General features: G+C 36.2%; 1 protein-coding gene across 16 annotated transcripts in view; it reads left to right on the forward strand.

The window, feature by feature from the left end:
• Window positions 1–13,948, forward strand: part of LOC110862265 — a 52,733-nt gene extending 38,785 nt beyond the window's left edge. For 9 of the 16 annotated variants that reach the window (XM_035857626.1, XM_022111479.2, XM_035857655.1 and 6 more), the window contains 10 exons: window positions 1,094–1,221; window positions 1,611–1,742; window positions 1,881–1,962; window positions 2,076–2,207; window positions 4,884–5,006; window positions 5,618–5,719; window positions 7,141–7,303; window positions 8,193–8,319; window positions 8,426–8,966; window positions 10,919–13,948. In XM_035857626.1, the coding sequence (XP_035713519.1) occupies window positions 1,094–1,221; window positions 1,611–1,742; window positions 1,881–1,962; window positions 2,076–2,207; window positions 4,884–5,006; window positions 5,618–5,719; window positions 7,141–7,303; window positions 8,193–8,319; window positions 8,426–8,596 (1,160 nt within the window). In that variant the 3' untranslated portion in view covers window positions 8,597–8,966; window positions 10,919–13,948. Of the gene's footprint in view, window positions 1–1,093; window positions 1,222–1,610; window positions 1,743–1,880; window positions 1,963–2,075; window positions 2,208–4,883; window positions 5,007–5,617; window positions 5,720–7,140; window positions 7,304–8,192; window positions 8,320–8,425; window positions 8,967–10,915 lie in introns of all 16 variants that reach the window. The other 7 variants (XM_035857701.1, XM_035857698.1, XM_035857678.1 and 4 more) reach the window with 4 other exon arrangements.
• Window positions 13,949–15,650: the final 1,702 nt, after the last annotated feature.

Genomic DNA, 15,650 nt, shown 5'->3' on the forward strand with positions numbered 1-15,650 from the left:
ATGCCTATATAAACTGTCTCGCTTTCCATCGTAAATTTATGTGGTTTCATCAATATTTCTGCATGCTGTGCAAAGTGTCCAAACAGGAGAATATAATAATAATTCAAGATTCGAAATGGACTTTCAACCAGTCACTACTCTTCAACTCTGGTCATAACGTTTTTACAATGCAGATATTACCACCACTCATCTCCATATGTACCATACACCTGAGGATTCAGTTGAGATTGCATTTGACCCGTCGTAGTCTAAAATACATGAGTCTCGATTGTGTAATGTTTTAAACTAGATGTTTTAAAATACAAGAACATTTATTTGCCTTTTTATTATCCTTGTACACATGCATGTAATTGTGTAAATGGTGGTAAAAGCTGAGGAAATGTGAAAAATTTGAAATTTGAGTAAACGAGCAAAGTCAGTTTTTTAAAGACAGTCAACTTGGTTTGTAAAGTTGTGAATCAGACTACGTGACTGGTACGGTGAACTGGGACTCTCCGATAGGTTTATTTACAGTGCAATAAATAAAAGTCGAAACTTTGATGTTTTGGGACCTGGGACTTGGGCTCGGCACATGACTGTCATCTGCAATAGGATATGAAGGGATGGTGAACCTCATAACTTGGTTATTCTGGAGATGCCACAATTTTTTCCTAGATTCCAACCACACACGGTCGTTTGTTTTCCTCGTCGCCACTTTTCAACATTTATAATTAAACGTGGGGTTACAACTACTGCTGCTACCCTGGTTTGTTACCTACACGGAGGGTAGAAGACCTTTCCCCTCTGAATTCCTCATTGACAGTCCCATTTTTCACTAGTGCTTGTTAACTCAAGTGACATTGCATCACATGCATATATGTACTAAGCACTTGGGAGTAAGACATGGTGATCAGTAGGCCATACTTATGCCTATTTATGTAATATATAGCCAACAATCAAGTCGAAATGAGGAATTTAGATAGTTATCTTGTCATTGAGTCATTTATTCGACCATTTCTGAGATCTACGACCCATGATACACATTACTCAAAATAGAAATATAGTTGGGTGCATTTTATTAATGCGATTGTTGTGTCATTGTTATTTTCCACAGGATCTCTGTCCCTGTACGCACAATCATGTGAAAAGACTGTTCTCAAGCGGCTGCTCAAAGAACTTTGGAAAATTGTTATGAGAATCCTGGAGAAGCAAGTTGTCCTGCCGCCCATTACTGATAAAAGCGTACGTACACTTTATAATTTTACTTACCTAGACCTTTACCTACGAGCCTTGATTACTAAATGTAATATCAAATTTGTTCTGCTTATAAATAAGTGTATTTAGTTTCAAACAAGCCGATTTTCTTGGTTCATCTATTTGACCATTACTCCACATTATGTTCATCTCAAAAAACTTGTGTTCTTATTTATTTCTTCTGATTTCTTAACTGTTTTAAATAACAAGCATATTTAAATTGTGAATCTACCATCCATCCCATTGAGGGATGGACATCAAGCTGTGTTAGTAACTTTATGTTTTTTGTCACTCTTGATGTGATTAGCTTATTAAAGTCTCTCTTGAAATCTTGCTTTCTTAATAGAGATATAAAAATGCTACTCACCATTTTACAGATGCTACTAAAAAATCTGACCAGCAATGCTAAGAAAATGATGGAGATGCCAAATACTACTGCAACAATGGAAAACATGGGAAAGATTTTTCAAAAGAAACATGATGTCAAATCAGCAATTACGGGTGTTATGGTAAGAATAAAGTTGTGTTATTTCATGACCATTATAAATTTGCAGTGTTAGCTTGCCTAAAACTATTTAGCCTACGATTACTTTTATACATATGTATGCATATGTATGTATGTATATTTGTTCATGTAAATATTTTAGGAGTTGGAGAAGAACTTGTCCCCAAAACAATGCGCAGTCCTGGAAGTGGCTTTGGACACTATCAAACAGTATTTCCATGCTGGTATGTTAAATAAGAATTTGTTTACCAGAAACTGTTGTGATCAGGGTCATTAGTTTGGTTTAAAAACCTCTTAATCCAACAATTTTAAACATTTCTCTCAATTATAATCTTAGGTGGTAACGGATTGAAAAAGACGTTTTTAGAAAAATCTGCAGAACTCCAGTCACTTCGCTATGCCCTTTCTTTGTACACACAAACAACCGATGCCCTGATCAAGACTTTCGTCACCTCACAAACTGCTCAAGGTAATGCATTCGAGTTTTACCGATAGCATCACCGAAATTGACCATGAAATTATTGCATTGCCATTCACACACCTTTCAGTACCAGTTTTTACCATTTGAGTGTGAAGTCGTAGCATGCGTATAAATATGAATGAGTCGTCGTTGTATTTTTGACCATGTTGTTGTTGTGTGTTGGCACGTTTTTTTTAAGTTGGGTCCAAAATATAAATCGAGGTGAAATAACTAATTATTTAACAAAATAATAATATTTTTATACGCAGCGACTCACGTTGCATAATTTCTGCACCAGATGTAATATGAATAAGTACAAGTTTCCAAAATCAATGTTCGTTCGACTTGCAGCTCGTAAATAATTGACATTCATATTGTATGCATATCATGATTCGTGAGAACTGCCCTACAACCATTTATTACTGTCAGTCCCTTCGTCCATGCTCAAATCAAGTTCTCATAAAAATTCCAAAACACCTATTGTTGTTTTCAAATGTACGACTCGGTCTGACAAAATTGAAATGAATTAATTGCTGAGAGTTCGTGAGCTCAACTTCTTAGCCCGAGTCAGGCAGGGCTTGTGTACCCGTCATAGTCAGTGAAATCATATTTCAGTGTTATCCAGATTAGTACGATAAGTTGGGCAAAAATCTGTAAAAGAAGGAATTCCCAATATTATGACTCGAAACAATTATCAATGAATATTTTTACATTTGTCAGTAATCGATTTTGATGAATCGAATGGCTGAAGAATATTTTATATGCGTACTTGCTAATCTTGGATCTTGATTGGATTTTGGTAACATCAAACCGAATATGGAAAACGAGTTTCAAAGCCACAAAGATGAAAAAGGAATAATAATGGAGAAAATTGGAATCTCACAAACCACGCAGGTTTTCATTCGCATTTGAATGCGGTCGTTACTGAAACATTGCATAGGACGTCAAGCTGCACAATTCTTTTAAAGTTTTGTGACACAAGTTCTGGATACAACTTTTGACTGTGCATAACCCCCCGCAAGGTTGGTGTTGCTGGTCTAGTTTTATCCATCACCATAACCATATTTCATGACTGTTTGATATGAAACTCAAGTTTTAGGCATTTACATTTTTACTCATTTGGAAGGAATAACTTATGCATGTTCGGTATTAAAAAATCTGAATTATCGTCGAGTTGCACATATTCGAGTACCAGGATGCGAACGTATTTTATCATCGTCAAGAAAGTCCTGCATTCTAATAAATATTACACAACTCTGCGTGCAATATTTCCAAGACCTTGTTACACAAAACTACGGCACGTACTATTCCATTTTGGCCAATCAGGTTTAAGCAGAACAGAATTGGATTAGGTTCCACGAGGTTGTGATGAACATCATGTGTAAAGCTGACGATGATAGGAAGAAGGAATATCAAATTAATGAAAACAAAAGTGGAAAGTTTTCTCGTTTCTTTTTCTGTCGTGATGCAGACTCTGGCCATTTGCACACTTGTACACAGTACATTAATTTCGTTGGAATGAGCGAGAGGCGGAGGGGGGACGTGAACCAAGCCGAGTTTATTTAGTTAAATTTAGCAAAAGCATACAAGTTTTCGTAGGGGACGTAAAAGAAATGAAGAAGCAAATGGAGAAATACAGATAGATGGTGAAATTGAGTTAAATGAAAATGGAGTGTGTGTGAAGGAGGGGTTGGTTGGTACATGAAAAGTGCATCAGACACACTTCTCGACTCGTGCAATCATCGTCACCGTCTTCATGCGACCAGCCATATCAGCTTTCCTTCTACTAACGCACTCTAATAAACGGCCTTTGGATGTGGCCTGAGTGAGGCAACCGGGCTGACACTGACAAAAGAGTGTGAAATGTGAAATGTAAATGAGTCAGTGTCGGAGGAGAAGAAGACGATCTTCTTCTCAATTCCCGAGTTCAAGTTGGGCTTTCTAAGGAAAGCGTGAAGGGGATGAGAGCTTTCAATTGTCCGGTGGTCGTTCAAGCTCTGGATTTCATTGAACAAATGAAGGAATTGACAAAGCGTTGGACTGATTTCCTCTGCTTTGGATAAAAGTTTCTCTCAGCCTTTCAACTTTCTTTGATAATCTTTTCCAGAAATCTTGAGAAGACTCCTTCCAATTTAAAGAAACTCACTTTCCCCACTTGAGATCTTTTGTTAAGGTTAACATCTAATTCTCAATTTATTCCTTCAATCCTCGACCCCATTCTAACTAACTATATCCAAGTTCTATATGTCTTCCATGTATGTATGTATATGCATATAACGTGCCTCGTACATATAGGAATTTAGGTAATTTCTCTGTCTGATCCCAATCCATTTGCATCACTATTCTCACTTTTAAAACTTTTATCTTCAGATATGGTTTATCTCAATATGAGGTTTGTTTTAAATATTCTTCAGCATACCTGATTTTAGAAACTTGTACTTTACTGGCAAAGAATTGTAGTCTCGGCATTTGTATCCTCATTTTAACAGCAATACAACAAAAAATATTTAAAGTTTAATTGCTTAAGTGCACCAGCATTACTTGGATAAGTGACAACAAGGACCAATTTATCATTTCTGTTTTTTTCTTCGACAATGGTTCTGTAATCTCTTGTGAACTCTGTACTTTTGCGTATTTATTTGACTATGCTGTTGTTCATGTCTTTTCCACTCTTTGTCTATGTAGTCCCTCTGAACGACAAAAAGACGCTTGAAATGAGAGCTTTATCCTTTGACCGTGACGATGATTTGGGTGAGCCTGGGCTTGAAGATGTTCTCAAAGCCAAGAAGCCAAAAGACGTGCGAAAAGGTAATTTATTGTCTACTTTCTACCTCATCTACTATCTCAATTTCTTTTTCACTCCCTCTTTCTATCTGCGCTCTCATTTAGTTGTAATAACGTTTCCCATCATCGACGATTATTAGTGGTCATCTGTACTTACATAATAAATATTTGTAAATGTGCGTCAGTTGCACGAGCTTACACAGGACGGGTTGATTGCATGCAATTATTGGCTTCGCATGATTGTAGTTTAATATTTATTATTGATAAAAATTGGCATAAATATATATAGATAAGTACATAAACGTCAAGTAGCATCGCGTTATTTATATCTTAAATTATATATTTATTTACGCGAAACTCACCCAAAATTCTTGAATATAACGCAAAAACAGTTCATTTATTTTTCGTTATAAACTAATAATATTTATTCTGTGCTATTCTCCTTACAAGCCTTGAGCTGAAAGTAAGAGAAACTAAGCAGGAAACGAAAGTGAGCAGACAGGAAATAAAATTCAAAACAGAGTTTTCCAGTAACTGTCAGTGTCTCATAGAAAAGTTGTGAAGCCGTCGGTGTCCGTTGATAAACTTTTTGGTTTTCAAACTTAACTCACTCAATGTTTAAATTTTAACTTTAGCAGATATGCCAAGCGTGGAAGAGGGAATTGTTGGAGAAGTTTCTATCCAAGTCGATCTGTTCACACACCCTGGCACCGGAGAGCATAAGATAACTGTCAAAGGTGAGTCCTCTCTTGCTGTACATTGTCTTTACATCATAAAATTGAAGCAGGTTTCGAGAGTAACATCGGCCCTTCCTTCCTAATTTCGACGCTCCCTGAATTTCATATACATTCTTCTTCCCCAGTAGCAGTTGGAAATACCAACTTTTGTGCTACAACAAACTAGTTTCCAGGCATAAAGTTTCGACAGCTTCAGAATGTTTTCAGAATTTTTGAGATGGTAGTGATACTGAAATCATAAAAGAATGAAACAGGATGAAAATAGTTCCGGCGTTAGCGAATCATTTCATACAATGTCCCTCGTGTCAAGAAGAGAATCATGGAATATTAACAGCAGAAAAGTTTTTACATGCATATGTACATATTACAAAATCTTCATTCTTCCATGAAAAGTGTACTCCTGCACAGTATTTATTCACTTAATTATCTTTATTGCCTCCTTAAAGAGCGATCAGGTCACATTATGCTCAAGTAGTTAATTAAAGTGCAGCACAATAATGTAAATTATATATTTTCGTACACGATTTAAAAAATATTGGCTAAATACCACAATGTTCATTGCACTGGATTTTTAACTAGTTCCAATAACATTCTGATATCTTAATCAAGTCTGTTCTATCTTTGATTTACGTTTTATAAATTTTCCCCCACGTGTATTTGATTCAAATTCGGCTGAAATATGTATCCGCAGGAGCCATTAAAAGTGGCATATGGGCGGAATCTTTATTTCAGACCAAAAGTAATTACAGGTTCGGATTAGTGTAAACCCATCACCTCTCACGCTGTTCGTGGACTCCATTCAAATGATGTCCTAATGAATTTGTTCACTCATATGCAAATCAGCCATGAATAAATGGAACATGCAGTCGAGGCTTCTTGCCAGCCAGCCTCCTTGCACTAATCAGATTGAGAGACCAGTTTGTAAATAAATGCTGGCTTAACCAAACCTTACGCCTGGTATTCGCCATGCCACGATGATAATAATGTGTCCCGCAGTGCTGGTAGAAAAATAGGAAAGAACTGGTTATAAATCGGTTGCCGTCTTTAACGACGTGGTGTTGATGATAGCGTGGACGATAACTGCTGAGGGACTGTGTGTGTTGGCTCTCACAACTTCATTGGGCTTTCTCCAGATTCATTCCTCCTCCATATCTGTCAAGTGAAGCCCTTCCTTGCAATAAACCCAGATACAATATGGCCCTGCATTGCAGTGTTTTTTCTTCAGTAATCCATGCGCTCCCAAACCACAGCAGCTCAATAACACACTGTCGATAGAAAATGGAAATAAAAATGAAATTGATGAGGACGATCGTCAAGTGAAGTCGATGATTAAATATTATTGTCGCCTGCTTGCATTTTATTCCAGTTGTAGTAAAAAAAAAGTCGATTTTCTAATCCATTAATTTTGTCTGTCTTAACAGTTGTTGCTGCTAATGAGATCAAGTGGCCAGTGTCAAGTGGGATGTTTCGGCCGTTCGTCGAAACCAACCTTATTGGTCCCCACCTCGCTGACAAGAAAAGAAAACAAGCCACTAAATCCAAGTCTGGAACCTGGTCTCCAAAGTACAACGAGACATTCCACTTGTAAGTTCATCCCTCTGCTTCACTTTTTTAATTGTCTGCTTTCTTTTATCGTCCACATGCACGAACAATTGACGGCACATCGGGAGTGGTTTGGTAGCAGTTTTTCGCAATGTTGTTTCCACTTATGTTTGTGGTGTTGTGAAAATTACCAATTTTGTTTTAGGTTAATAGTCACTACTTTCACCATTTTCGCTAAATGTTATATTCACTCCCGACATTTACAAAATGCCTCCCTTGTTAAATTCCTCCTTTTTCTAGTATGTTCTCAACATATTTTTGTACATCAAGATACAAAATTCAATGCAAATGGTCGATTCTGAAATTGTCAGAATAATGTTACAAAAAGAGTTAGCAATATTAAGCAAATGTTTAGCTGTTAGCTGCCTATGCAAGTAAATACATGGTTGACGTCTGTGCAAACCGGCTTCTTCTCAGATCACTAGTCCTTGGTACATATTGCACTTTGTAGAGTAGTGGATAGAAGCGAAACTTGTAGGAGGTTCAAGTGCCAATGAGATTGAAAAGGAGCAAGTGGGGTGATGGATTATTCAATTAATTTAATTGCGAGGGTGATGTTGAGTGAACTTTAATGTCTTCACAAAATATTTCGCCGCCAGGAATGTAGAATTTCTTGAATATCTGGCGGTGCTGCAGCAATTGAAGGACAGGAAATTCATTTATATATGAAATATGCATACTGCTGCTTATGTACATTCTATTCTGTAGTGCTTGTAAATTATGGCAACTTTCAAGTTATAGTTTTTATTATGATTTAATTATGTGTTTTAATTTACTTGTGTAATCATCAATGTAACCATTCATGTTTTCAGTTATATAGTTTAAAAATCCTAATTTTATCATGCACAACACTTTTAATTTTAAATTGCAGCATTGTTGGGAACGAGGAACACCTTGACTGCTTCGAACTTCATATATGCGTCAAGGATTATTGTTTTGCTCGAGAGGACAGACTTGTTGGAGTGGCCGTCATGCAGCTTCGGGATATCATGGACCAGGTATAATTACTTAATTTACTTGTGCTGTGATCTGCAAAAGCTAATGACGACGGTACGATGCGATACTACTTGATTTAATAAATACTACTTGATTTCATCGATCTAGGGTTCATGTGCCTGCTGGCTTTCCCTGGGCAAGCGCATCGCAATGGACGAAACCGGATGGACGATTCTACGGATTTTGGCACAAAGAAATAATGACGAAGTAGCAAAGGAGTTTGTTAAGCTTAAATCAGAAGTGAGACCAGAAGATCCACTTATTACAAGCCAAAGTTGAGATGCCACCATTTCTATTACCATCCCCCCTCCTTCTCTGCATATACGTAATCATGGCTGAAAACAGAAATATTCACAAGAAATTGTAATACCGAAACTCGTCATCGTTTCCCAAAGTTAAATAATTTCCAACTTGTTTGGATTACTTCTACTTCATTAAAAAAACTTGCGAGGATCATCTTTGCGTGTCATCAAGTTTGAGATTTTGCTGTGCACAAATAAACTCGAAAACTAATCAAGTTGCATTCGACTGCAAGTCCTGAGGAAACCCGTCCAAAGAAAGAGCCAGAGGAAAACCTATCTCAGCCACCTGCCTGTTGTACAAAATGGCTAATTTGACGCCAGGCTTTGCTGCCTAATAAGCAGTCTCGGTAGGTGAAATAACTTGATAAGTTAGTTAGCTGTTCATCCTATAAAGTTTCAAGGTACGAGTCAATTAGTGACGAAGATTGAAAGAGTTATGGATTATTTCCTGTGCTATACCTGCTGCGTTGCGTTTGTATATTAAAATCCGTTCGTTTGATCATGACAAACTGCAAAATGTTTAAACTCACTGAGCAGCAACCACTTTGCTGCACAAGTCACGGCTGCACATAGACGAAAGAGTTATGAGGTTAATACCGCAGATGCTTTGCAACTGCTTTTTTTAAAGCAAAACATGCCGTCGTCGTGGACTCTTCTAATTCATAATTATATGGTTAGATGAAACTAGGCACGTAGTAGTTTGGCGAGGTGGATATTTTATTGAGATGTTCCCACATGCCGGGACATGCCAACTTGTTGTTGCATCATTATGTTAAAGTTTGTTAGTTTGTTGGTTCGAGAAGAACATTGGTCCGTCCTCTCCTACAACTCATACCCAACTACAATAAGTATAATGTGGCATTTCCTCCTCGTTTATTTTCTACACCTTTTCAAATTGTTAGACCAACCCAGGCAGGCGAGTGAGTAGGCAAGGAATTCGAAGGACGCCAAGGGCTGATGTGTGCATGTTCTTGGTTGGCAGAGGCTGGTGTTTTTAGAGATCCAACGCGGGTGAACTCATCATTTTTCAACCAGACGAGAAAAATTCCTTAAATATCATCTACGTATAAATTCTTTAGTAATGCCTTGCATAATTTATACTCCATCCTAACAAACCAACCACAAAAGTCCTTTCACAACTCGTATGTCAGTAATAACCAACCAACCAATTCTGTTTCATTTATGTAGTTTGACGAACTGGCTGACAACTCAATCTGCGTTGAGACGTTGAAAGAGAGTCATTATTTCGTTACCTTCTCATTATCTGCGGTAACTTTTTTCCTTCATTTGGAACAAGGTATGACTAACTCTTACTGCCAACTGATAGGGATATGTATGAATAATTCAGTGTCATAGATGACGCCCGTCTAATACATAAGAGGCTGTTTCATTCCATATTTCATAATAATTATTAGATTCTAAATATTCGAACCATACATATATTTATTTATTTTGTATCATTTTTGTAGTTTTCTGAAACTCAATTAGCACATTTTGCGCATTCAAATGTGTAATTCTACATATGCAGATGGTTGTAATAAGCGAATTGTGAAATCCCAGTTCCAGTTCCTCACATAATTCTGATTCCTGGAAACACGTTCATATTGTGCTATATGAATGAAGAAATATGGACGTTGAGTTTAGCCAACATTTTTTGCTTGACATTTTAACATTAATTCTTTATGAAGATAAAGGAATTTTTTTCTTGTTTGGCATGGAATTCACTTACTTTTCTCCTGTTCTCCTTACTCGTTTGTGTGTGGCTGTAGTAAAGTCATGCAATGTTGCTGATATGCGTCCCAGAAAGATTATTCTCGTCTTTGACAGAGTAAACTATGCATATGAAACAGAGATTTATGAATGTGACAAAATTACTTCAATAATAAATCATGTTGTCTGCACTGCAGTATTGTTCTTATGACCAAGAAGGGCGACAAGAGATACATGGAACGAAATACATATACTTCAAAAGTTTGCATATTCCGAGTATTTTAAGGAGTATGAAAGCGTCTCCGTTAACCCCAATCCAAAATTCTGGAACAGATACTGAGTTCATTTAGCTTCATTGTTCAACCCCTTAAGTCGATTATGTGCTAGCACAAGCTCAAATAATAGAATTAAGAATATATAGAATTAAATAAGAAATTAACAATTAAACTCAAAATTAGGTTCGGGTTACAAAACTTGTAAATGCTCCTCAAATGCTGCAGCTTGTGTGTCGTCCAAATGATTCATAACCGGATCATTTGTTACATTATGTATTTGACAGGATTATTACAACAATGTTTTTATTCAGCAGGAAAATCAAAAGAGTGAGAAAGGATGCAACCTGCACCAGACGTAGCAGATCGTTTGTCTTGTATGGCGTGGAAGGAGGAAGAAGATGAAAGTCTTCATCACAAAGCAGGTGGGAATAAAAGAGGTGGAAATATCATTTGGAAAGACAGGTAGACAAGTTGGTGCAGCACCACGTATAAAAGTGATGAGATGAACCGACGGACCGTCAGGAAACAGCAGGGCACACATCTTCACACCTAAACTACCGTCTTTCTTGGTGTGTAAAGAAAAGTGGAATGTGAATATGTGATGGTGCTTACAAGTCGGCCATCGCATACCAGTCAAATTTAAATCCTCTCCCTTCTTCACTCGACGCACTTTAGAGGTCACTTTAATCCGAAATGAATACTTTTAAGCTAATCCAGCAGTATGTTCGGATCCGAATTAATTCACGACTCTTTCTTCAATTCCTTGACCATGATTGCAATCACACGAGACAGGTTTTCATCGGCAGACAGACTTAAGCAAAGAAAACAATTTTTGGTTGAATGGTCACATGGACGGACGTATTCACTTGTCGACGTTGTCAACTGGCATGATGTTTTCCAAGTACAAGTAAGCCTGACAGCCACATGAAACGCGACATGAAAACATTGACAGACAAGACGTGGAATATGATGAACTTGAAAAATATATACACATATACATACAACAATGCTATATGGGGATGTACATATATGGATAAGGAATGAATACATCATTAACTTTTTAAAACCCGAATATACAAGAACTTATTCTGCCCAAATCGAAAACCATGAAATCAGAAAATGGTATTACTCGGGTATGAATTGACGATAATCTGACTTGAATTTGGTAACCCCATGCAAAAAAATTAAATGTTCAAATGCACCATAAAATATACAAGTTCCAATGTGACTCGATTACTTGAAAAATAGAGATAATCGCAACTGGCCTACCCTAATACAAAACTGATTTATTATTAAGATGTTGACTCATTAAACATAATTAGAGATAAGTCATAACATTAAAGTATTATGAGATTTATATCATAACATTAGAGCCATAATACGTGGGACAAATTATACGTATGTGTGTATGTACTTCGCAAAGTTTAAGAGTATTAAAGTTATGAATATATCATGGCGATAATGCACGAGAAATAATACGATAAATTTTCATTGTCAGTTTTTCTTGATAATCTCGTAAGACGAACGTATAAATTTCGTCGTCAGATGTTGTCCGATCCCTGATTTCATATTTTTGATGAACGTACATAAATTGTTTTGTACTAGGTCAGCGTATAGCGTACATAATTATAATTAATTATGTTAAGACTTCTCAATCTGAAGTAGAAAGACATTTTTCGTGGAATACTGTAAAATAGGTATGAAATAACTTTGCATACATATCTTGCATCAATAATAAGCTTCTGCAAATATTATGGTCGTTATAACGCGAAGAGAGTGTTCATGTTGCGCTTTTAAGAACTCGAATGTTTTACCAAAATCTCCAATAATTTGTACTTGCTCTCATAATTTTAGCTTCTAGCATAAGGAAAGGACTTATCGCTGCACTTTTTTATAATTGATATGCTGCACACTAATACACGCGTTACTCTTCCTCCATTACGACGTAATGTGCATTATTACGAATATTTTGTTCAGATTCCGTATTCCTCATCCATTCCACATCCTCGACCTCAAAAATAGAAAATGTCCATAATATTTTTGAACAATAAAAAATTATTACCCATTTGAAACTTAAATTTCAACAAATTTGTCATTTTGAAAGGCAAATTTACGTGGCTTATTAAGTACCATTTTTGAAAATTTTGCTACTGGATCAGTTGTGAAGAATTGTGTTAAAATAGAGATGCTGACCAGGAATTTACCAAAGTTTGCAGAAGCTTTAGCCTGAAAATGATAATAATGCACCTGATGAAATAAGCTACCTAGAGGAGCAACTAATAATTTATTTCGTCTCGAGTAATTAGTTGGACCAGATATTAATTAATTAATTTATACAACCACCTCTCTCACCTGTATAAACGTAATTTTACAGCAGTACCCTCTAAATAAGTAGAATTGCACGGTGCTACCTACCACCATTTTGTGAGACGCAGAATATTTACACATATGATATGCTGGCATAAATGAAACGGAGGTGCTTGTTTATAACTTTGGAAGGTGCAAGTTCAATAATGTCAGAGGGAGGTTCTTCGCATACCGGCCGCACTTTTAATATACATAAATCTATATGTACATATGCGTACGTAACTACTTTACAGTAAACCAATATGTAACATAACCGTTTAAGCCGTTCTATTATTACATGAAGAAACAATCATTTATACAATCACAACCCTGATCGAATTTCAAAATATATCTTTTTAAACAAGTGATTTTAATCTTATGCCTGTTATGTTGTTGTAAGTAAAAAAAAAATGAATAATCGAATAACCCTGCTTATTTTTATCAAGACTAATGAGACTTATAAAGTTGTTCCATATTTCACATATCCTCAATCATTTCCGGTCTTCGCAACCCTAACCTTTGGTTTTCAGGTGGAACGTTGCCACACAAAGCATTTTACCGAACCGTGATTTTGTACTTGTGTCATGTATACCGTCATACTATTTCAATACAATTTTTACATTTTGAAATTGAAAAATAATTAGTTGTTTTGAAGAGTCGACGAATATGTAACTCTGGAATTGAGAAACGAACGTTTATATTAATTGTATTATCGTTTGAAAAAAAATTATATCGTTGTATTAAACCGATGAAAGACCTATATACCTTCAACACTCATTTTAAAATTATATGTACTGTCAAAATTCCTAATAATTGTAATAAACTAATGTTACTTATTGATACTTTTAAATAGGTTACTGTTTGACTTAGGAAATGTTAATAACGCTAAGATTACCTATTGTACAAGTTACTTAAACTTAAATTTTCGAAACTGTGCTAAATCATTCGCAGGAGAGTATCTTATAAATCAATAAAACGGAGATTGATGACTAACTTTACTATAATCGTTTCCTTTTTCTCATCACAACTTGTATTTTTATCATTAATCAAGGATTAATTTACTCACTCATGTCCGCTATTGTGGACACAGTGGAGGTTTTTTAACAGATTACAGGCAACATCCCGAACATCAAGACTTGTTTTCGTTTTCAATTTATTTACTAAACTGGCCTATAAAACGCGCCAATTCCACGTCCAAATCTTAACTAAAAGTACGAGATAATAAAGTTGTCTTTTTAATGAGCAATAAAGAGGAGCGGAGTCATATATGATGTATTTAGTATGCACAGTGTACACATATAATTCGGCAGTGAGACAAGCATATCTGTTCTACACAAGCTCCAAGTCTCTGCATATGTACGATGGCAACTTTTCATGATCAGAAACCATGGCCAGTTTCTTTTCTTAACAAGTCCATCTTTGCCACCGTCACCGTCATCTGTCAACTTGGACAGGATAAAATGAAACCAAATTACAAAGTTGATTCAAAGTCATTTTCAACTCAGCATGGGATTTATTATTTTATTTTTCATCTCTTTTATGACCATGCACACTTTACATCCTCTCGAAGCAATGATTTCGAAATTTGCTTAAAAACTACACAGCGAGCGTATAGGAAAAGAAATAAAGGGAATGTGCATAGCGAAAGTTCGCTCATTAACTCAAGTTTTCACCACGAATATCTTGGACAAACGAAAATGTCTTCCCAATTTAAACTTTTCGTGCCGTTTTTGATCGATAAAAATTTACAATGGCTACATTTTCAGGAGACTACTTGTCAAGTTTCACTGTATTTGAAAATGGACCAAATTTTTCACCCAAAGTCTTTTTTCAGAGACAGACAATCCTAAATCCAGGCGAAATATTTTTAATACTTATTAGGTGTCCAAATCTTAAGAAATAAGAATGCGCAGATTTATTAGTTTACCATCTTTGGGCGCAATTGAATTTACAAACGGTTTTTTTCCTGAATTTTCAAAAATATGTAATATTTAAAAACTAGCCTAAAGGCACGACCACGTTTTCAACAAAATATACACGTATTATTTTTCTTGGCATTTATTATTTTATTGAGGATAGAGAATACGTATGATGTCCATTTTTCAGTGTTTCTCCATCACCTGGTTCTTATCTGATAAACGTGTCGTAAAGTTGTACAGTCTTCCAGATACAAGATAACACTTCTCATTATTCGATTATTGTTTAATGTCTTTTTATTGAAGGTAGAAAGAACTTGTTCCTCTGCTTGTACCCTTTGACCCAAAACCCGTGTGATTGCAGCCCAGAACCAAATCCAGAACCATGAGATTCTTCTGATGTGCATTACCAGATAAAGTTTTAAACTTTTCAAGACATTACCAATCTAGAAATTTTGCACCACTCGGCGCGCACTGCAAGTACAGAAGGAACCTTGAGCGGAAGAAGACGACTCCGGAAATTCCTATTGCGCGAGTTCTTTTCATACCAATGTTGCAGCAACATTGGTATGAAAAGAACTCGTTATGGCAGGAGGGACGGAGGGTAGGAAAATCACACAAAATCCCAGTTTGGTATGTACATATGCATAGCTTGAAGCTTTGGACCACCCCATTTCCCACACACAACTTGGACAATTTGGCTAGGTCTCTGATGTTTATTTTATTTCCGGAATATCATGCATGTATTCATGACGTTAGCTTTCTCAACCATTTGCCTCATAAG

The sequence above is a fragment of the Folsomia candida genome, unplaced genomic scaffold, assembly GCF_002217175.1.
Source record: "Folsomia candida strain VU population unplaced genomic scaffold, ASM221717v1 Fcan01_Sc001, whole genome shotgun sequence".
Classification (NCBI taxonomy): Eukaryota; Metazoa; Arthropoda; class Collembola; order Entomobryomorpha; family Isotomidae; genus Folsomia; species Folsomia candida.